Source organism: Solanum verrucosum, unplaced genomic scaffold (genome assembly GCF_900185275.1).
Source record: "Solanum verrucosum unplaced genomic scaffold, falcon-dt-bn FXZP01000286.1, whole genome shotgun sequence".
Classification (NCBI taxonomy): domain Eukaryota; kingdom Viridiplantae; phylum Streptophyta; class Magnoliopsida; order Solanales; family Solanaceae; genus Solanum; species Solanum verrucosum.
This window is the reverse complement of record NW_026020376.1, coordinates 522,242-546,439: the sequence shown is the minus strand read 5'-3', so window position 1 is coordinate 546,439 and position 24,198 is coordinate 522,242. Positions and strand designations below refer to the sequence as shown.

The window sequence follows — 24,198 nt, the reverse complement described above, 5'->3', positions numbered from 1 at the left end:
AAGAAATGCTTCAAATGAATCACAAACAACGGAAAAATCATCCATAAAGACTTTCGTTGAGTCTTCAACTATATCTGCAAAAATAGAAAACATACATTGTTGGAAAGTGTTCAGAGCATTACACAACACAAACGGCATTAACTTGAAAGAAAATGTTCCATAGGGACATGTAAAAGTAGCTTTCTCTTGATCTTCCGATGCAATAGAAATCTAGTTGTACCTAGAATAACCATCTACAAAGAAATACAATCCACTCCCCGCAATTCTATCAAGCATTGGTCCATTAATGACATAGGAAAATGGTCTTTCCTAGTCGATGCATTCAATTTCCGGTAGTCTATGCATACACACCACCTGGTAACTGTTCTCATAGGCACAAGTTCCCTTTTTTCATTTGGAACTACTGTAATTACTTCTTTCTTTCGTACACATTGCACGAGACTCACCCATGTCAATACGCCACTTGAAGATTTCTTTCTTCATCACTTCAAACATGTGTGGGTTTAGCCTTTTTTGATGATCAACGCTTGGTTTACATTCTCTATCCAATTGGATTTTATGAGTGCAAATTCCAGGGAGAATTCCCACAATATCATCAGATGTCCATCCGATGACTTTAATATATCGTTTAAACAAGTAATTTAACTTGCCATTCAAGCAAGTATGTGGCAATAATGACAGGCAACGTGTTATTTTCCCCCAAAAGTACATAATGAAGGTGGGATGGGAGTACTTTCAGCTCATGCTTTGGTGAATCTTCGATGGATGGTTTAACGGGGAACTTTCTTGATTTTTAAGATCAATGTCGAGTTTCAATGGGTTCTTAGAGGAATAACCTAATCTCGGTAGAGAAGCCATAACTTCATGATAACCTTGAACTTCCTCTTAATCATAATTTGGAAGGACAACAACGAGAGGTTCCTTCGCACAAAACACCTCACTTACACTAGCCACTACATGATCAATCACCTCTATGGTTGAAACTACGTACATGAATGTCACTAGGAAGCTTCATAGATTTGCACGCATTTAAAGTAACCTCCTCATAACTTACCTAAAATTTCAATTCACCACTTTCACCGTCCACAAGGGCACTTTCGAAAGAATAAACCGTCCTACCTAATGTAAAAGGTACCTCGGTGTCAATCTCACAATCCAAAATAAGAATGTTGGACGGTAAAATGAACCTATCTGCTTTCACCAAAATATCATAAAGTATGCCAATGGGGTGCTAATAGATCAATCATCCATGAGAAGATGCGTTGTTATGGATTTAGGTTCGCCTAACCCAAGTTGTTTGGAAATTGGATACTGCATCAAGTTAATACTTGCCCCAAAGTAACAAAATGCTTTGGCAAATTTAAGCATCCCAATAGTTGTCACGACCCAGGGGTACCCACTAGATGTAACAAGGCATATAATACCCCGAGAGGCCTCATACAATCCACTCAACATATCATAACATAAATTAATATAAATTAGTAGAAATTTAAATCTTTATCAATACAATCGAGGTCTTTATAAAATGAAGCGAAAGTCTAATACAGTTGTCTCAAACCATCTAACCAACATGAATAAAGTCTTGTGACACAACCCATACAATAGTCCAAGACATGAAATAAAAGACATAAAAGAAAGTGGTGATCATATCCTCGAACACAATGAGGACTAACCAAAACTTCACTTTCTTGAACAACAATGAAGCTAGCCACAAGTGTGAGAATTTGTGTCGCCGGACCCTACGTTTGATAAGAATGTAGGAAAGAGTATGTGTTAGTACAATAAAGTACTAAATATGATGGCTAGCATAAACAACAATAATATCATGGTTATTTAATATAAACCATAAGCATAATCATAATAAGAAAGGAATACTGGTCAAGTAACCTTACTCATCCTTAGTCAAGACTTAGGTGATCTGCCTCTAGTAAACTTACCTCATGGAAGGCCTATCTAGCATCAATCCAAGATAACTCATTCTTCATAGCATAGTTCTCATAAGTCATACTTAGTTTTAAAGACATGGGGATTCGCCTCTTTCCCTAGCTTATAAAGGCTAATGGATATTCTTCTCTTGCCTTACATACAAGGCTAATGGGTATTCGCCTCTTGCCTTACATACTTTTAAATTTTGGGTACTAGCTTCTACAGCCTCATCATATGATGAGGGTACTCGCCTCCACATCGTTTATCACATAATGTATGAGTACCCCCTAGACGTAACATGGCGTAGAAGACTCTGAAAAGCCTCATACAAGCCCATAGCATATCACGATTATAAGATAATAGAAAATACGGAAAAATTTAAAACTTTTATCCATTCAATCGAAGTCTTTTATTAAAAATAAGCGGAAGCCTTTGTCTAAAACTTTGTCTCAAACCATCTAATACAACTTTGAATAAAACCCTTGGGACGCAGCCCATACAATAGTCTCAAAAACATGAAATATAAGACATAAAGGAAATTTTGTGTTTGTCCTCGAAACTATGAGGACTCACCAATACTTCGACTCCTTTGCTCCTTAGAAACCCATCTCAAAAATAGCACTCAAGTCTCCAAACCCTACATTTGATTAGAATGTAGGCAAAGTATGCATTAGTACAAAATGTACTACATATGTTAGCTAGCATAATACCATAAGAGCATGAGAAAAGGGTTAGTCAATATAAGACATAATCCAAAATCATATGAAATACTTCATGAAACATCAATTATAAGCATACGAGACAATATCATAATATTAAGAAAAGTCTTCGAAAAAAGGATCATATAAGAATTATTTGACTCTTAGTCATATATACCTTAATAGAACTATTCTTAAGTAACCTAAAAGCATACATGTGCAATACATGAATTGCATCCCATAATACCACCGAAGCCAAGAATCTCTTTTTGGTCATCTTAATCATAGCCTAAATGCATGGTCAAGTCTTAAGCTTTTCTACCATTAGGGTACTCTACTCCTAAGTAACCTCAAAGTAAACTTGTGCCATGTATGAAAGGCATTCAATACTACCCTTCACACTAAGCATAACCTTGAACTCATCTTAGTCATACTCACCCTCCTTTGGTCTCATTATCAACTTAAATCTCATAACTAAGGGAATCTCTCACCTTTAGTCAATTATAGCAAGGAAGGAAACTATAGCACAATCCTATCTCAAGATACATCATACAAGAGAATACTTTCTTTAATAACCCTAAGTCATACTTGTGCAACGAATGAATTGCATCCCATAATACTATTCATGCTAAGTACCACTTTTAGGTCCTCATACTAATACTTCTTGGTTTGGAACCTAGTCCCTCTCTTTAAACCCTAGAACACTATGAGGTACTCTTTTAAGCACATGATCTTAGTTTATTATTAGGTTGAACCCTCTGAGATGCTTCCTTTAGTATGTCTAACTTTATTTTAACGTGAATCCTATGAGATACTACCTTAAGTATGTCTAAGTCCATTTATACTCTTGAACACTATGAGGTACTTCATTAAATAAGTCATAGTTCATTTATGCTTTTGAACACCATCAGATGCTTCTTCAAGGATGTCTTAATTCATTGGATATGGAGATTTCTACTAGATACCTTAACTCAACTATGTGAAGGCTCCCATCTCATGAGACAAATTAGACGTATCAAGGACACTTCATCCAATTCTAAGTGTCAACAATCGCTAATCAGTATAAAATCCAACTAAATGAGTTGGGGTCGAATTCCACAGGGAGTGGTACATTTTCAAGATTAAATAGCAAAGTGTGATCATGGTCAAGTCAGTCATAGGAATGGACATTATCGACTAAAACCATAAATCAAATCATGGGTGACACAAATGTCAAATAAGGGGGTTTTGGTTTGAAATTATCAACTACAACAGTAGCAAACAATACGAAATAACTATAACCAGATGGGTTCTTTGGATGTGATTCGAAGATAGGTATTTTACACTTACGAAAAAGGACACCACTTAATTCTAATTTAATTCCGGATAAGACCCTTAAGTCCCTTAAATTTTTCCTATGCCTGAACCATGGAACACTGACCCACGAACCGTGGATGGATTCATGGCCCATCCTAGTAAGTTGTGGTTCATGGTCAGAGATTTTGGCCAATCCACGGTTCCTAGACCCACGGCCCGTGGTTCCACCTAGGAACCATATGAGGTTCCGTCGGTGGGGCCTGGTGCTGTTGAGATTTGTCTAGCTCTCTATTTTTTGGATATGGGGTGTTGCACTAGCCCTCTTACTTAGCCCTAATTTAGTCTACTAGATTCTGGAGTGTTACATTATCTGCCTCTTGGGATCATTCATCCTCGAATGAGATTTCTAGACACCATTTGGAAGTAAAGACTCAATACTAGCAGCCCATCATGTATGCAACATCTAAAAAAGCACACATTAAGGAGGAAACATCAACTCCCACTCAAATATACTCAATGCAACACCAGGAAGTAAGAACTACATCTAACAACCCAATTTGCTTGACAAATTTCAGATTTGATATACTCAAGGAGGAACTACCTTCTCCAAACTAATAAGCATGTTCAACACAATCTCATTAAGCTCATATGCAATTGAATCTCAAAAAGCATATCTAAACAAGTTCATCAAGTCATCTCATGAAGCCTATAAGCAATTCATAGTGAATGAAATACAAGATGAGGAAAATCAATCAAACACTTATTTTCTTTCGAAACACAAGTTTTCGTGAACATGCATCATATAAGGAAATCATGGACACACATAAAGAACATATGACTTCAGGTCATAAAGCAAACCAAGAGGAAACTTAATACCTCAAGCTAGAGTAGAAGGAAAGAGCTGAGGATATCGGGACTTCATATCTGCCTCGACCTCCCAAGTACCACCCTTAACCAGGTGGTTTCTCCCCAATACTTTCACGGAAGCAACTTTCTTGTTTCTCAATCTCTTAACTTGCCGATCTAGATTCTCAACCGGAAATTCTTCAAAAGATTGAATTTCATCAACTCTCAAGCCTTGTAAGGGAACTATGGATGCCGGATCTCCAACACATTACTTCAGCATGATACACTGATGCCCACTCATTAGGCAAATTATGATCATAAGAAACCTTACCAACACGGCTCAAAATTTGATATGGCCCTACATATTGGGGACTAAGTTTCCCTTTCTTTCCAAACCTTTCATGGGTGAGATCTTCAAATAGACCCAATAACTAATCTCAAATGCAAGTTCTCTATTTATAACATCGGCATAGGACTTCTGTAGACTTTGGGTTGTTCTCAACCTCTCTCTAATAAGTCGAACATTCCCCATAGGATCATGAACTAGCTCGTGTCCAATCAAGATAGCTTCATTCACTTCAAACCACCCTATGGGAGATCTATACCTCCTACTATAAAGAGCTTCAAAGAAGGCCATACCAATACTAGAATGGTAGCTACTATTATAAGCGACCTCTATCAATGGAAAGTTATCATCCCAACTTCCCTTAAGGTCGATGACACATGCTCTCAACATATCTTCCAAAGTTTTAATCATTCGCTCCGCTTGCCCATCGGTTTGTGGGTGAAAGGTTGTGCTAAGCTTCACTTTAGTACCAAGACCCTTTTTGGAATGACTTCCAAAACTAAGAAGTAAATTGAGTACCTCTATCGAAGATAATGGACCATGGAACACCATGCAACCTTACCATTTCCCTCAAATACAATTTGGCGTAGTCTTCCGCCGTATAAGAGAACTTGAAGGGAATAAAATAGGCCGATTTCGTCATTCGGTCTACTATGACCTAAATTGAAAATATATTGTTGCCGAGTACGTGGAAACCCTACTATAAAATCCATGATCAAGTCTTCCCGCTTCCAAGTGGGAATGATAATATCTTAGGATAAACCTTTCGGTTTCTAATGCTCAACTTTCACTTGTTGACAATTTGGACGCTTAGGCACAAATCCCAAAATATCCTTCTTCATCTCATTCCACTAATAGACTTCTTACAAATCACAATATATTTTGGTGGCTCCAGGGTGAATGAAATACTGAGAACTATGGGCTTCTGCCAAAATGTGTTCTCTTAGGTCATCAACATTTGGAACACATGATTGACATTGGTATCTAAGCACCCCATCTCCCCCTTGGGAGAAAGACTCAAAAGAATTCTTGAGTACCCCTTTTTTCAAGTCCACTAAGATCAGATCAAGACCTTGCTTGGATTTGAAGTCACTCACAAAAGAAGATTAGGAACAATTGTGAACCATAATACCCCCCTTGTTTGAGTCCATCAACCGAACATCCAAATGGGCCAATCTATGTACATTTCGTACCAACTCTTTCCTATCATCATCAATGTGAGCAACACTACCCATATACAATCTACTAAGAGCATCCGCTACTACATTTGCCATTACAGGGTGATAAAGGACAATCATATCATAATCTTTCAATAACTCAAGCCACCTTCTTTGGCAATGATAATCCTTTTGACTAAACATGTATTGCTAGCTTTTGTGGTCGGTGAACACATCCACATGGACAACATACAAATAAAGCCTCCATATCTTTAAGGCAAAAACCACCACCGCCAATTCCAGATCACGAGTCGGATAATTCTTCTCATGAACCTTAAGTTCCCTTGAAGCATAGGAAATAACCTTTCTGTTTTGCATAAGTACACATCCCAACCCAATTCTCGAAGCAGTACAATACACCACAAAACCATCTGTCCCTTTCGATAAAGTCAAAATTGTAGCCGAAGTAAGACGATCTTTCAACTCTTGGAAAATTTTATCACATAATTCATACAATACAAACTTAGCCTTCTTTTGAGTAAAATCCGTCAATGGAGAGGCAATAGAAGAGAACCCCCTCAATAAAGCATCGATAATAACAGGACAAATTGAAGAAACTTTTATTGTCTAAAGGTGACAGAGGCCTAGAACAACTCTTGACCCCATTCCTCTTCTTAGGATATACCCTTGCTTGACACAATATGAACAAGGCAAGCTACAAATCTCAACCAAAATTCACATTTGCTAGACTTTGCAGCAAGTCGTTGGTCCTAAAGGTTTTGCAATACCATTCTCAAAATATCATGGATAAACAAAATCACAAAGATGTCAAGGTATTGTCTAAACACCTTATTCATCATCTCCATAAATGTCGCCAGGGCAATAGTCAAGACAAATGACATCACCAAAAACTCATAATAACCATATCGATTTGTAAAGGTGGTTTTCAGAATATCTTGTTCTCTCACCCTCAACTGGTGATAACCCGATCGGAGATCAATCATAGAGAAATAACTTGCACCTTGAAGTTGGTCAAACAAATCATCAATCCTTAGGAGAGGACGCTTATTATTAATAGTCATTTGGTTCAACTGTCGATAGAGAGTGCACATTCAGAGAAAACCATCCTTCTTTCTCACAAATAAAATCGGAGCACTCCATGGTGAGATTCTCGGTCGGATGAAACCTTTGTCTTACAAATCATTCAAATGTTCCTTCAACTTCTTATGTTCGGTCGGATCCATTCTTATGTGATTATGTTGTATTTATTGAGTTATTCAAATCAAATTTTCTTCCATGTTTAACGTAGTAACCCTAAATGCGATTGGTTGAGTGTGATCCTTGATCCAAGAGGGGTAAAACATGAGACTTATGTCTAGTTGTTGCTTCATGTGTAGACTTTATGAACGTGATTATAATCCAAATTGTTGTGTTTTCGAAAGACATTCTCACATACACACTTATACATGATTATTCCATGATTATTGGATATATTATTGTGTTGATTGAAAGTTCATTCTCATAAACACATAATAAGCATAATGTGAAAGTTTATCTAACATATTGAAGATTCTAGGTGGAAAGTTAGTTCTAACCTAATAGAATCTAACATGAAGACATGGACTATAAAAGTTTATTCTCAAACATGATCTAATGAGCTATCCTAATTAAAGAAGTTAGGATTCAGTAAATACTTCATGAGAATTATGCTTAGCACCGAGTGGATATTGAATATGAGATTGAAGCTCCCCCGTCAGAAAGGGCGGGTTTCTAGAAAGTATCTCTTGAGATGGAAGCTCCCCCGTCAGAAAGGGCAGGTTTCTAGTAGCAATCTCCTTATCCCATAACTACGTGCCCCCGTAGGTTATTTAGCTATTGGATCCACCTAAAAGCTAATACATTTTAGTTCTACCTTAGGCAAGTAGGACACCCCTTTTCAGTGTGGGGCATACACCGGATTCCATGCAAGCTCACATGATCTATGTCGGTTAAAGCTAATTCCCACAAGGGTCAAGTCTAGGATGATCTATGGCTATTCAAGAAGTACTACTTAGTGTGGGTGGGGGTATGGGACTTCATCCATGCATTGCTCAAGTGGGCTTTGAGAGTAGTTATGGTAGGTTCCTCTTTTGTCAAGATGACTCATGTAATGAATGTGCTTGTGACTAAATGGCAATTTCATTTGATGTGAAGGATACTTGTAATGTTGTATGCTACTTGGATTGTTACCATGAGTTGCTTTCCTTGATGTGGTTGACTAAAAGTGAATGTTTCCTTAAATATGAGAAATAGGCTATGGATGAGGTCAAAAGATGGTAAACATGAATGAGGATCTTAAGTGACTTGCTTAGTGTGGGTAGGATTATGGTATCTTATCCATACATTGCACAAGCTTGCCTTGAGGTGGCTCATGAAGTGTTTCTCTCATGTCATGCTAAAATTAGATGGTATTGACTATGTATATTTTCCTAATTACACTTCTTATACTCACTAGTTGTGATTGTTATCTACCATGTTGTAGTCTATGTATTAGCATGATGTCTCTTATGTTTATGACTTGTGTTTTCACACTACTTTCAAAATGATAACTTAATTTAGAAAAGTGCATGCATTCAACTAAAATGTCCCTTTTAGCATGTTTTCAAGGTTTTTATGCATGGCTATCATCTTTAGTACATTTTTGTGCTAATCCATATTCCTTCTACATTTTACACAAAGTGTAGGGTCTGGCGGTATCGACTTCCATCCTCATGGCTAGGATGATAGTAGATCAAGAAGAATAAGTTTGGTAAGTCCTCATAGCATTCGAGGGCTTGACCATTATTGTAATATCCTGTAACTTAAAATTCATTTGCGACTCGTAAACACCAATGCATAGATGTGATATCGGAGGAGGTATATCATTGAAAATGGTTTAGCATACCATGTAACCCTTATATTTAGTCATTTGAAGGGTTAAACAAAAGTTTTAGGTCAAAGAGATCATTAAAGAAAAGATTAAAGTTTAAAGGTTCATTGTGGAGGAATACTACAAATGATCTCATTTCTCATATGACTTTGAACGAGCATATCTTCTAATATATAACTAGTTAGAGGGCCTAAAATCTATCCAATTGAAGGTATTTGAGTCTAGTTTCCATCAAAACAAACCTCTTGTAAAAACAATATCGGAGCAAAAAGTAATGTTTATTCTATGACAGACGCTCGCACTGCCCAATCCCTGCGGGACATGTGGCACTTTAGAGAAAGTCGGCTTTATATTAGAAGTTTGGGATATACTTTCTCATATAATCAAGAACGTGTAAGGACTGGTTTCAAGCTAATTCTTCAAGATTTTCTCATCTTCAATCCACCAAAGCTAAAGGTAAGTTGGTTTCTTCAAGAATCAAGTGTCTTCCTCTCCATAGACCTATAGATATACTTAGCTAAATGTTTTCTTTGAAGGAAAAAGTATTGTTCTTGGAGAATAAAGAAGGGCAGGGGCTGATTCTATTTGATATATAGGTATGAATCCTCTTCTATCTTCATAAATAGTATTCCAAGGATACTTTAAGTATAATTTGCGGGTAGGACTCACGGGACGGTGATAGGAGCCATGAGTCCATATTTTACCCGTTGTATTTGATGTTTTGGTTAGGAGGGAGTTTGTAGAAGGTTGTGTTGGCTGTTGTTTTGACCAAATGAGGAGTCAATGATATTGTATTGGGGAAGTAAGTTGGTTACATTAAAATGGAAGGCGAGGTATAGAGAATGCGACTATTATAGTTCTTGAAAGTTTGTCGCTCACCAAGTGTTTGATGAAATTCCTAAGTCGCTAACAATATGTTGTAGCAGGTTATATGTGCTCCTATAATTTTAATTTATGGAATTAGTTCTCTACCAACTTCAACTATTAGCTTATAAAGGAATTTGACATCGTTAACAAGGAACCGGTGGGATGGTGATCGGAGGCCATGAGTTTTACTTTTATGTTAAGTGTGGATGATTAAGGGGGCTGGTTCTTTATGGTTAAAGGATGAGGAGTAATACTGAACATGTAAATAAGTCATAAGCTTACTTGGAAAGTAAAGAAAGAGAAGGGTGTGGTGATACACCACTCATCTATGGTAATTGTTGAGATTGTCGCTCGCGAAACATTATTGTGTTTTTGGCATTGTTGTGACTCTTGATTAGTTTCTTATACTATCCTTTTATGATTTTATGTTATAGATAAAGTTGTCAGCAAAGGAGTTTTACGACGTAAGATAATAAGTCCCTAATTAAGGTATGTAAATCTAAAACCTCTTTTGCCCTTAAGGCACGACCTAAACTCGCATGTTTTTCCGATAAATGTCACTATAGATTCTATGATACTTGAAAGAAAGTTATCCTATTTTATAAACCCTCTCATGTTGAGTCCTAAATCTATAGAGTTATAGTACTCTTCAAGGAAGCAATATGTTTCACACAACTACATTTGTCTACAGTTGGAACTCATAAAAGTTAGTGGTGTACATGTTGCATAAATTTAAAGAAAGAAGCCAGCCACAAACTGTTCGTAAGTGCATAGTTCACAAGATATATGATTCTCAAGCTAAAGAACGTAATCACGAATAGTATCACAAGCTATGTGATTAATGAATTAATTATTATAAATAATTGCAAGCAGTTGAGATTATAGACTACTCTGCAGTGTAGGGTGGGTATATTTAGGGCTACTACATTCGACGCTACTCTAAGCACAGAATTCAGATATAGTCAGCTGGAATTTCCCGTCATGGATTAACCTGATTAATATAGGCCTGTGGGGCAGACCATACAGGAGCCCTGGGGGCGTACCTTGATAGACCTCGTTACCAGACAATGAGATTTCATGCGTGGTCGTGACAGTGGGCTACAGATGCCCTATAGGGTTCACTAATCGCTGTCAGTAGGCCATTATGTGATTCCCTGACAGTTAGCTTTACAAAGAGAAAAGAAGTGATATACACTTAGGCAAATTACAGGGATTATATATATATAAATGACTAAGCCATGAAACGTTTGATGAGGACTGTTGAGGTTGGTCACAATTCCAGTTACGGATTATGTCTCCTGCATACATATGCTCAGATTTTCCTATCATGATATTTGAAGTCTACGTGTTATTCAGTTTTCTTTACATACCAGTACATGTTTTGTATGTACTGACGTCCCTATTATTTTGGCGTTTCATTTGTATCAATACAGGCTCAGGTACTCAAGACAGCAAGCATTTTCAGTAGACTAGAGACTTCCAGTTTAGCAGTTGGTAAGCTCCACCTCTACCTGTAGCTATCAGATATTTAGAGCCTATATTTTGCTACGTATGTACATATATCAGAATGGGTATGTCGGGGCCTTGTCCCAAATAGTTATCAGATTCTCAGAGGCATACTCTTTAGAGGCTTCGTAGACTTAGTCTTGTTTCCGTTGTAAAGTAGCCCAACGGGCCCTTTTGTTATCTATGTTTTAGTATGTGTCTTCATATATGTTCCGCTGCTTATGAATCTACAGCTTTGGCGTAAGATTAGTAAGATATTTAACAGGTGCTTATGTATATACTTGATGTCTGCCCCTTTCTAGTTAGGAGGGTGACAAACTTGGTATCAAAGCCCAAGGTTCAAGTGTCCTGGGGAGTCTATGAAGCCGTGTCTAGTAGGACCTTTCTTATAAATGTGTTGCATGCCATATTTATATTTTAGGGACTACATGGGCATTTAGGAATTTGGCCTTCTTTCATAATTAGATCGTGTGATACAGCTATGTCATAGAAAGTTAATTCTGACTCAAAGTCTTTTGTCATTTGTGAGTCAAATCATGTCTAGTACGGACAAGGATAAAGAAGGCTCGATGTCTATTGCTAGTACTACTGAGGAGGCATCCATTTTATTGCAGTCCCAACTAGTAGGTGATCAGACCAGTGGTCAACAGAGCCTGCCAAGTCCTATGCTTCTAGGTCCTCAGATTCCCATGACAGAAGGAGCTACAGGAGTTCCTACACCTCCAATAGTACCAATAGTAGTTCATTTACCGCTTGTACCGCCATCAAGTGCCTCAGAGCAAGATCTTAGTAGGGCAATACAGTTGCTCACTCAATTGGTAGCTGCTCAGGTCCAAAGACAAAATGCAGCAACACCTAGTACGGTTCTGGAAGAGGCAGGTGGATCTAGAGTTCGTGATTTCCTCTTTATGAATCCCCCAGTATTCACAAGATCTAGGGTGACAAAGGACCCAAAACGGTTTATAAATGAGATCAATAGAATTCTTAGGGTCATGCATTTCTCTAAAACTGAGGCAGTTGAATTAGCCTCCTATAAGCTAAAAGATGTCGCCATTGCTTGGTACGAGATATGTGTGGACTCTAGGGGACAAAATGTTTCTCCAGTAGTTTGGAAGGAGTTCTCAAAGGCCTTTATGGAGCACTTTCTTCCACTAGAGCTTAGGGAAGCGAGGGTTGATGAATTTTTAAACTTTCGACATAATAACCTTAGCGTCAGGGAGTATCGCATGTGATTCACTCAGTTGGCTAGATTTTCTCCTGAGATGGTTAGCACCCAAAATGCAAGGATGCATCGTTTCATTGGTGGACTTGGGGATCATTTGATTGGCTCTTGCACCATTGCTGCATTAAATCGGGATATGGATATTGCAAGACTTATGGCACATGCTCAGCAAATAGAAGATCACATACAAAATCCTAGGGCTGAGAGAGATAGGGAACAAATTAAGAGGGCTAGGAGTGCTGGAATATTTTAGGGAGATGCTAGAGCCTACTCCAGTAGAGGTCCTCCCAGACAGGCTCAATCACTAGACCGCTCAACTGCTAGTGCCCCAGCTCAGTTATCGAGACCCAGGCAAGAGCAAACCCAGACCTCAAGGGCACCTAATCCCCACTATTAGAGAGGTTCTAGTCGAGGACTACCGCTTCGACCTACTTGCAGGCAATGTGGCCGATCTCATTTGGGAGAGTGTCGATATGGATCTACCGCTTGCTATGGGTTTAGAGTTGAGGGTCATAAGATACGTGATTGTCCGAAGCTTCGAGTGGAGGGTAGAGGTGATAGGCCACAATATACTAGCACTGCAGGATCATCCTCAGCATTAATGCCTTCTTCATCACGTGGCACTCAACCACCAGTAGGGCGAGGTACAGGCAGAGGTAGAGGATCTAGTTCTGGAGCTTGCCCAAATTGAATGTATGCACTAGCAGGTCGTCAGGATTCAAAGGCGTCCCCAAATGTGGTTACAGGTACCTTATCTATTTTCTCTTATGATGTATATGTATTGATAAACCCAGGGGCTACCCTATGATATGTTACTCCATTTGTTGCTAAGAAATTAGGAGTAGAGCCAGAGTTATTACATGAGCCATTTGCAATATCGACTCTGGTAGGAGACTCTGTTATAGCTAGAAGGATCTATTACGGGTGCCTAGTAACAATATGTGGCCATGGCACATTGGCAAATTTGATAGAGCTAGAAATGGTTGATTTTGATGTCATTATGGGCATGGATTGGTTGTCATCTTGTTATGCAACAGTTCATTGCCGAGCCAAAGTTGCTCGATTCCATTTCCTGGGTGAGCCAGTCCTAGAGTGGAAGGGTAATGTTATGATGCCTAGAGGAAGGTTTATTTCCTATCTTAAGGCACAAAAGTTTATAGAAAAAGGGTGTTTATATCACTTTGTCCATGTAAGAGACCTTCAAGCTGAGAAACAGATAGCGACTCTTTACTCTATGCCTATTGTGAATGAATATCTAGATGTGTTTCCTGACAAACTTCCTAGACTACCTCCAATTAAAGAGATTGATTTTGGTATTGACGTAGATCCCAATACCCATCCTATATCCATTCCGCCTTATAGAATAGCGTCAGCAGAATTGAAAGAGCTAAAGGAGCAGCTGAAAGATTTGCTTGACAAAGGTTTCATTCGCCCTAGGCATATCGCCTTGAGGTGCTCCAGTACTATTTGTACGCAAAAAGGATGGAACGATGTGGATGTGTATAGATTACAGACAGCTTAACAAGGTGACGATAAAGAACAATTATCCCCTTCCAAGGATAGATGATCTATTTGATCAATTGCAAGGAGCTAAGTGTTTTTCAAAGATTGACTTAGATCCGGATATCATCAGCTAAAGATTCGAGAAGTAGATATTCCCAAAACAGCCTTCCGAATGAGATATGGACACTTTCAGTTCCTTTTCATGTCATTTGGACTAACAAATGCTCTAGCAGCCTTTATGGATATGATGAATAGGGTTTTCAAACCCTTTCTTGATATGTATGTGATTGTATTTATAAATGACATCTTAATATATTCACGTGATGCCAGAGAACATGCAAATCACTTGAGAGTTGTCCTACAAACACTCAAAGAGCACCAACTATATGCCAAGTTCTCGAAATGTGAATTTTGGATGAACTCTGTGGCTTTTCTTGGCCATGTGGTCTCTAGTGAAGGCATTAGAGTAGACTCCCAAAAGATTGAGGTTGTAAAGAGTTGGTCTCAACCTACTACTAAGACGGAGGTGTGTAGTTTCTTGGGACTTGTTGGATATTACCGCAGGTTTGTAGAGGGATTCTCCTCTATTTCTGCACCATTCACCAAGTTGACGCAAAAGGCAGTGAAGTTCCAGTGGTCCGATGCGTGTGAGAAAAGCTTCCAAGAGTTGAAAGATAGATTGACTAAGGCACCAATATTGGCCTTACCAGAGGGTACAGAAGGGTATGTAGTTTATTGTGATTCTTCAATCATTGGCCTAGGGTGCGTATTAATGCAGCAAGAGAAGGTGATAGCATATGCTTATCGACAATTGAAGAAACACGAACAAAACTACCCCACTCATGATTTGGAGCTTGCTGCACTGGTATTTGCACTTAAGATTTGGCGACACTATTTGTATGGGATACATGTTGATATTTTTATAGATCATAAGAGTCTCCAATATCCTTTCAAGCAAAAAGATCTGAATATCAGGCAGAGAAGGTGGCCAGAGTTATTGAAGGACTATGATGTGAACATCCTCTACCACCCAGGTAAAGCTAACGTGGTAGCAGATGCTCTTAGTTGACTATCTATGGGAAGTCTAGTACATTTACCATGTGTACAACAAGAAGTAGTACGAGATGTTCACAAATTAGCCAGTTTGGGAGTCCGACTTCTTAAAGCCGAAGATGGAGGCGTAGTCGTGCAGAATACTGCCGAATCATCATTAGTGGCATGGTGAAAGAGAAACAGTATGACAATCCAATATTTCTACAATATCGAGAAGGGATTCGTGAGCACCGAATTACTGCATTCAATTTAGCAGAAGATGGCACCTTGAGATGTCAAGGCAGCCTATATGTTCCACATATAGATGGGTTAAGGCAGAAAATCATAGGTGAAGCACATTGTTCCCAATACTCAATTTATCCAGGCTCCAAAAATATGTGTCATGACCTTAAGGAGGTATACTGGTGGAATGACATGAAAAGGAATATTGCGGAATACGTGGCACAATGCTCCAATTGCCAACAAGTTAGAGCAGAACATTAGAGGCCCGGTGGCCTAGCTCAGACTATGGACATTCCAATATGGAAATGGGAGGCTATTAATATGGATTTCATTACAGGTTTGCCTTTCTCTTTTAAGAGACATGATTCCATTTGGGTGATCATTGATCGGTTGACGAAATCAGCCCACTTCTTGCCAGTTAAATCCAGCAGCACAGCCGAAGAATATGCCAAGATATATGTAAGGGAAGTTTTTCGCTTGCATGGGACTCCACTATTTATTATTTCAGATAGGGGTGCCCAATTTACGGCACTTTTCTGGAGATCATTCCTGAAGAGTTTGGGCACACATGTGAACCTTAGCACTACATTTCACCCGCAAACAAACGGCCAAGCTGAACGCACTATTCAAACACTCAAATATATGTTGAGAGCATATGTTTTAGAATTTAAAGGTAATTGGGATGATCATATGCCCATGATAGAATGTGCCTACAATAAAAGTTATCATTCTAGTATTGGCATGGCTCCATTTGAAGCCCTTTTATGGGCGTCAGTGCAGATCGCCTATTGGTTGGTTTGAAGTAGGTGAAACTCAAATATTAGGACCAGACCTTGTTCACCAAGCCATTGAAAAAGTAAAGTTGATAAAAGAGCGACTGAAAATGGATCAAAGCCAACAAAAATCATATGCAAACGTATGCCGTAGAGACATAGAGTTCCAGGTTGATGACTGGGTATTCTTGAAGGTATCCCCTATGAAGGGCATTTTGAGATTTGGGAGGAAAGGTAAGTTGAGCCCCAGGTATATTAGGCCATATAAAGTTATACGTAGAGTTGGCCAGGTAGCCTATGAGGTGGATTTGCCTCGAGAGTTAGCTGTAGTACACCCGGTCTTCCATGTGTCGATGTTACGCAAATGCTTGGGAGATCCTACATAGGTTATTCCCATGGAAGGTATGGAATTCTCAGAAAACTTATCTTATGAGAAGTCCCAGTGGCAATATTGGACCGACAGGTCAGGAAGTTGAGGACAAAAGGCGTAGCATCAGTCAAGGTACTTTGAAAAAGTCAGAATATAGAAGAAGCCAAATGGGAAGCAGAGGCTGACATGAGGGCAAAGTATCCCCACTTATTTCAATAGCCACACAAAGGTTCTTAAAGTCATAACTCCTCTCATTTGAGTTATGTTTTGCCTGTACTTTGTAGTACTGTTTTATTATATGTTATATGCTCAGGTACTTGATACAAACATCACATGTTCCTCAGAGTTGAAACATCCACAGTATAAGGTATTTATATTGGTTAGTGTAGTTTTAATTCGTATAAGGCTAAGTAGAGCCTAGTGAATATCCGCTGCATATTATTACGTGGTGATGCTCTGTGAAGCATTTTATGTGTATTTTTATTGGATGACAGGTTTTGGATAGGCATGTTTACAAAGGAAACTCGTCTAAATTTTTTTAAATTAATTTGAGGACAAATGATCCAAAGGGGGGGATAATGTAATATCCGTAACTTAAAATACATTTGCGACTCGTAAACACCAATGCATAGATATGATATCAGGGAGGTATATCATTGAAAATGGTTAAGCATACTATGTAACCCTTATATTTAGTCATTTGAAGAGTTAACAAAAATTTTAGGTGAAAGAGATCATAAAAGAAAAGATTAAAGTTTAACGGCTCATTGTGGAGGAATACTACAAATGATCTCATTTCTCATATGACTTTAAACGAGCATATCTCCTAATATAAAATGAGTTAGAGGGCCTACACCTATCCAATTGAAGGTATTTGAGTCTAGCTTCCAGTAAAATAAACCTCTCGTTAAAACGATATCGGGAGTAAGAAGTTATGTTCATTCTACGACAGACGCGCGCACTGCCCAATCACTGCAGGACATGTGGCACTTTAGAGAAGTCGGCCAAACTTGTTGTTTTTATATTAGAAGTTTGGGATATACTTTCTCATATACTCAAGAACGTGTAAGGACTGGTTTCAAGCAATTTCTTCAAGTTTTCTCATCTTCGATCCACCAAAGCTAAAGGTAAGTTGGTTTCTTCAAGAATCAATTGTCTTCCTCTCCATAGACCTATAGATATACTTAGCTAAATGTTTTCTTGAAGGAAAAAGTATTGTTCTAGGAGAATAAAGAAGGGCAGGGACTGCTTTTATTTGATATATAGGTATGAATCCTCTTCTATCTTCATAAATAATATTCCAAGGATGCTTGAAGTATAATTTAGGGCTACTACATTCGACGCTACTCTGTGCACAGAATTCAGATATAGTCAGCTGGAATTTCTTGTCGTGGATTCATCTGACTAATACAGGCCTGCGGGCAGACCATACAGGAGCCTTGGGGGGCGTACCTTGATAGACCTCGTTACCAGACAATGAGATTTCACACGTGGTCGTGATAGTGGGCTATAGATGCCATACAGGGTTCACTAATCGCCGTCAGTAGGCCATTATGTGATTCCCTGAAAGTTAGCTTTACAAAGAGAAAAGAAACGATATAATGAAGTAAAGATATCACTTAGGCAATTATAGGGATTATATATATATATATATATATAAATGACTAAGCCATGAAACATTCGATGAGGACCCTTGAGGTTGATCACAATTCCAGTTACGGATTATGTCTCTTACATACACATGCTCAGATTTGCCTATCATGATATTTGATGTCTACTTGTTATTCAGTTTGCTTTACATACCAGAACATGTTTTGTATGTACTGACTTCTCTATTATTTTGGCGTTTCATTTGTATCACTATAGGCTCAGGTACTCAGGACGCAAGCATTTTCAGTAGACTGGAGACTTCCAGTTTAGCAGTTGGTAAGCTCCACCTCTACCTCGAGCAATAAGATCTTTAGAGCCTATATTTTGCTACGTATGTACATATATCAGAATGGGTATGTCGGGACCTGTCCCGACTAGTTATCAGATTCTCAGAGGCATACTCTTTAGAGGCTTCGTAGACTTAGTCTGTTTCCATTGTTGTAAGTTAGCCCAACTGCCCCTTTTTGTTATCTATGTTTAGTATGTCTTCATATAGGTTCCGCTGCTTATGAATCTACTGCTTTGGCATGAGATTAGTAAGATATTTAGCAGGTGTTTGTGTATAATCCTTGATGTCTACCCCTTTCTAGTTAGGGGTGTGACAATTATCACTAAAAAAAGGCTCAATTTATGGGGGTCATTTTGTCTATTTGTGGCATTCAAGGACCCCACAATAATTGCGTGGTTTTTAAAAACGCTACAATTACTCTTGCCAGGAGCATATTTTGTAGCGATTTTAGTAAACCTCCACGAAGCCCCACCACAAAATGACTGATAAATTTGTGGAGTTTTTCTAGTATCAATTTGTGACGGGTTTAAAACCTTCACAATATAATCTCAATATTTTAAATTTATTATTTTTGTGGATTTAAAAGTTTTGTGATATAAGATCAAATATTTACTTAAATTTGATTTGTGGTGTCTTACAAATTATAATTATTATGATTATTATTATTATTTAATAATAAAAATGAAATTTGATTTACCATTAAGCCTTAAAAATAATATAAATAAATAATTTTATTAAATAACACTCTTCATGCAAATCAAATTTCACTAAACAAATTTATATTTATAAGCTTCACAAGTTTCAAACTCATGTGAAATAAAAGTAATACAACTTGTGATATAATAACTTCAACATTACATTTTAAAGCATAAAAAATTCACACAAATTACAAAAAAAAAAAAAAACTATACCATTTGTTGGTGATTTAGGTTGTTGTCCCTCAATCTCTTATCCAATGTGAAGCAAGCTGAAACAATAAGAAAAAACTATACATAATTAGATAAACATATAATGATACATATATATATATATTTTGTAAGTATTGAAAAAAATAATCAAAGTTTAGTTCATTCCAAAAGAAAAATCATATAAAGCTTTGGTTTGAAAATAATTATAAAATTATGGATGAGAGAAATTTATTTTGATGTTCACTCATATACACTAATATGAATAACAATGATTTCATGATTATTTCTATGGAAACAAAAGTTAGGTGTACGGAATAGGAAAATACATATTTTTTAAGTTATACTTATATTGATAACAATCTCATATGCAAAATTATCCTATAATTTACAATTGTTAAATCCAATCAAGAATAAAATTATTACATGATATTTAACTAAACAAAAATAAAATTGAGGCTTACATGAAATCAATTAAAGGTCGGCTATAAATAACTTTACGATGTGGTGAAAATTTAAACAAATCCTGAAATATCTAAAGACATTAATGCGTTAGATTTAACAGCTTGTAAAATACAAACTGTCTACAAATTAAATAATACTATAAATAATAACAGAAAATTCTTATGTGGATCATCAAACACACCTTACAAATATCAATATTTACATATAAAAAATTAAGATCAATATTTATATGCAAAAATTATTTACCATCTATTCCATTGTGCAAAACCTACAAGAGAAAAAAATAATTAACAAAAAATTAAAATTCACACTCACCCAAAAGATTACCTGAAAAAGAAGTAAAAAATGAGTTAGAGATAAAGGGAAAGAGGACAGGGTGACAGAAAAGTAATAAGTTTAGGTGGAAAATGATATGGGTTTGGGTGTGGGAGTGTTACGTGGGAAGGGGTGGGAAGGGGGTGGTTATCTGGTTGGTTTGAAAATTTTAAGGGAGTTAGTGGGGAATTTTTTGTTTTAAGGCTATTTTTAATGCCTTGGAGGGAAAATAATTACTATTTATTTTTTATGCACAAAACAAGTTTTTTTCTTTTTAATGCTTATTAACAAGTGATTAATTAATTAATTTGACTTTAGTATTACAAAAGCTTTAATAAAGTTAAAATTTAATCAAAAATAAATATTAGTGAATATGACTATATAAGATATCTTAATACAAATTATAGTACTATTATATATAAGATAAAACGTTGAAGTAAAATTGGATATACAAAGTAGAAAAAATATTTAAGCTTATCTTAATATATTAAAAAAATAAAGAATCAAAGATTACAATCAAATTGAAATAAAGAAGGAGATGTGTGTATATATAATGAAATTAACTTTCAACATTAATTGTTTATATATATACTAACTTATGGCAATTTTCTAACCTCCTTAATAAAACTACCACAACAAGATTTATATTGTGGGAGTTAGAAAAAACGTTACAAAATGTATTAATAGTAGAGTTTTTAAGAACTCCTTCATGTTAACCGCCATAATTGAGCATTTTTTTGTAGTGTATGTTCATTAAGTCTTTCTTTTTATGTTTTAGACTTTTGTATGGGCTACGTCCCAAAGATTTATTCAAGTGTAATAGATAGTTTGAGACATAGTGTTGTAGACTTCCGCTTATATTCTTTTATAAAATACATTGATTGTAAAGAAAGTTTTAAATTCCGCACCATTTTTCTATTGTCTTATGTCATGATATGCTATGAGGCTTGTATGAGGCTTTTCGGAGTCTTTAACATCGTGTCACATCTAGGGGATACTCCTGGGTCGTGACAAACATGGTATCAAAGCACAAGGTTTTAGGATGATTCTAGGATGTCTCAAACCACGTCTAGTAGAGTCTTTTTCATAATTATGAAGCACTCCACATTTATGAATAGGAGGCTATTGGATGTTAGGAAAAATTCACTTCTTCATTCTCAAAGTCGTGCCCTAGAGTATAGTTCTATTAGGTCTTTCTCCTAATGTGTGCCCTATGGTTTTCAGGATATGACTACTTCAAGGGATAACGTTGAAAGGAATGAGGAAGACAATGTGGAGAAAGAGGTTCCCCTCCAAGCTCCTCCCCAAGCTCAAATTGACCCCATAGGGAAGAATGTGACTAATGCGGAGATTAGGTCGGCATTACTAATGTTAGCTCAAGTCATGACGGCTCAAGTGAGCCGGGAGGTGGTAGCTCCGGTGGATCCGATAATGACTAGGGCTACTTTGAAAGTGAGAGATTTTGTGAGGATGAACCCTCCGGAGTTTTATGGCTCCAAGGTGGGAGAGGGTACTCAAGAGTTTATAGATGAGGTATCTAAGATGTTGGACTTGGTGGGAGTGACTCCGCTAGAGAAGGCGGAGTTGGCTTCTTGTCAACTCAAAGGGGTTGCTCAAGTTTGGCATAATCAATGGAAAGGGGCTACACCGGTAGGAAAAGGTCCCATAGAGTGGGAAGTGTTCAAGAGTGCTTTTCTAGATAGGTTCTTCCCTTTAGAGATGAGAGAAGCTTTGGTGGTTGAGTTCATTAACCTTAGCAAGGTGATATGAGTGTTAAGGAATATGCATTGAGGTTTACCCGATTGTCTAGGTATGTTCAATTCTAGTGTCAGATCCTAGGTTGGGAATGAGTAAGTTTGTATTGGGTTTGTCCGATCTAGTGGAAAAAGTATGTCGTATGGTCATGCTTGATCATGATATGGATATTTTTCGCCTTGTGATTTATGCCCTCCAAATTGAGGAAGAAAAACTTGAGAAAGGTTGAGGGAGAGAAAGAGGTTGAGGATTGAGGATGAAAATTCTTCTCTTAAAGGTCCTCCTGACAAGGTCCTTCTAGGTTTTCCCCAAGATTTAGTGAAGAGAGGGTGTCTAACCCTAAGGCTTGGACAAGAAGAGATAGTAAATCTTTGTTGCCAAAACCTACTTGTGCTAGGTATGGAAAGAGACATGAGGGTATATGTTTGGCTGGTACGGAGGGTTGTTATGGTTGTGGTGAGAGTAGCCACAAGATGAAAGATTGTCCGGTGCTTGAGGCTAGGGGAAGAGAGAGGAAGAAAATGAGGTATGACACTCTCCAAGCTAGAGGTTAACAAGGTGTCTTCAAATGTTGCTCCCGGTAGGTGTCTTATGCTTATATAGATTCTGGTAGTGCTTGTCTTTTGTGGCTTGATAGATTTGACATGATGGGATTTTATGTTGTCTTTTGTATGAATGGGCTTCATTATGGCCTTGTGTATTGAGTGGTAGAACCTGACTTAGGCATGATGAGTTTTGAGCTATGTTGAAAGATTTGATGAATAGGGTGTTTTAGAAATGCCTAAATGTGTTGAAGTGAGTAGACTCATCTAAGAAGGAAAGAAGTGTAATTCACCTTAGTGTAGAATCATCTTGGGTGAAAAATGTGAAAGTTTAGTGATAACTTGATGCAACCTTAGAATTGAAAGAAATGGTTATTAGAAAAGTTTGTATAGGTTTACTCCCAAGGGGGAGATAATGTGCTTAGATAGCAAGGTCGTAGAGTGTTCTAGATGTTCATGATTTGGATTGGCTTGGAATTCTCACCTTGAGGGTGTAGTGAGTTTGAGAAGTTTAGTCCCAGTTTGGTAGGCTCATATGAGATCTTGAGTGGTGTTTGTAGGTTGCTTGTGAGCAAGAGTGCTTAAATGAGAACCTCTCTAATTTAGAAGTTTCGGTAGAGGTCTTAGACCGGCAAGTTAAGAAATAGAAGAATGAGGAAATTGCTTTCATGAAGGTGTGAAGGAGTAGTTTTGAGTAAGGGTTGTAGGTGAGTGTGCTACTTGGGAGGCCAAGGGCCAATGAGATGTCTCGATATCCTTATCTTTCCTTCTATTCCTCCTTTAGCTTGAGATGAGAAATTTCCCATGACTTGTTTCATGATTGTGGAATCTCGGATGTTGTATGTGTTCCATAATTTCCTTGTATTATGCATGTTCTTTGTGAAAATCATGTTTAGTGAAAAAATGAGTTTTCATGATTTATGTTCCTCATATTGTTGTGCATTTAGTATGAATTGTCTATATGCTTCATGAGATGAATTGTTGAACATGTTTTAATGTGCTTTTGAGAGTAATTGCACAATTGCTTCATGATATGGTGTTTAGCATGCTTTAAGTTGGAGAAAGTAGTTCCTCCAATGAGTTTGAGAAATGTTGAAGTTGTCATGCAGAATGGGTTGTTAGATGTAGTTCCTACTCCATTGAGTTGCATTAAGTAGGTTTACGTTGGAGTTTTCCTCATTTCATTTAGTGTATTGTTATGATGTTGGATGCATGATTGGCTGCTAGTTTTGAGTCTTTAATTCTGTAATGTGTCTAGATTGTCATTCGAGGACCAATGTTCCCAAAGGGGAGATAATGTAACACCTCGGAAATTAGTAGGTTAAACTAGAGCCTAAACGTGGGGTTAACGTCAAGGGCCAAGGATTTGGGTGAGGGCCATGGCAAGGGGACCAAGACTGCAACGAAAGCACCTAGCCACTGCCCACCATGACCATGAGGGCCTCACGACCCGTGGTGGCCACCACGAGTTGTGGTGCCACCCATGGTTGGTGAGGCAGTGAGGTCCCAAGGCTGCCAAGAAAAGGCTCCCCTTCACAAGCCACTTCACAGCTCGTGGTGAAGACCACCGACCGTGGGAAGGCT

General features: G+C 37.7%; 2 protein-coding genes across 2 annotated transcripts in view; one reads left to right on the top strand and one right to left on the bottom strand.

The window, feature by feature from the left end:
* The window catches only part of LOC125838451 (transcription factor Pur-alpha 1), a 631,298-nt gene that overhangs the window by 387,616 nt on the left and 219,484 nt on the right, over positions 1-24,198 (bottom strand). The gene's annotated exons all lie outside the window — the stretch shown is intronic.
* On the top strand, positions 12,813-13,463 carry LOC125838466 (uncharacterized). Its single transcript, XM_049517513.1, has 3 exons — positions 12,813-12,929; positions 13,026-13,123; positions 13,211-13,463. Exons 1-3 carry the CDS (start codon positions 12,813-12,815, stop codon positions 13,461-13,463), a joined length of 468 nt encoding a protein of 155 aa, XP_049373470.1.

Coding starts and splice junctions, on each gene's coding strand:
- LOC125838466 (XM_049517513.1), top strand. CDS start 12,813: ATGGTTAGCACCCAAAATGCAAGGATGCATCGTTTCATTGGTGGACTT. Junction 12,930..13,025: donor TGGATATTGCAAGACTTATG/GCACATGCTCAG, acceptor GGAATATTTTAG/GGAGATGCTAGAGCCTACTC. Junction 13,124..13,210: donor GCTCAGTTATCGAGACCCAG/GCAAGAGCAAAC, acceptor ACCTACTTGCAG/GCAATGTGGCCGATCTCATT.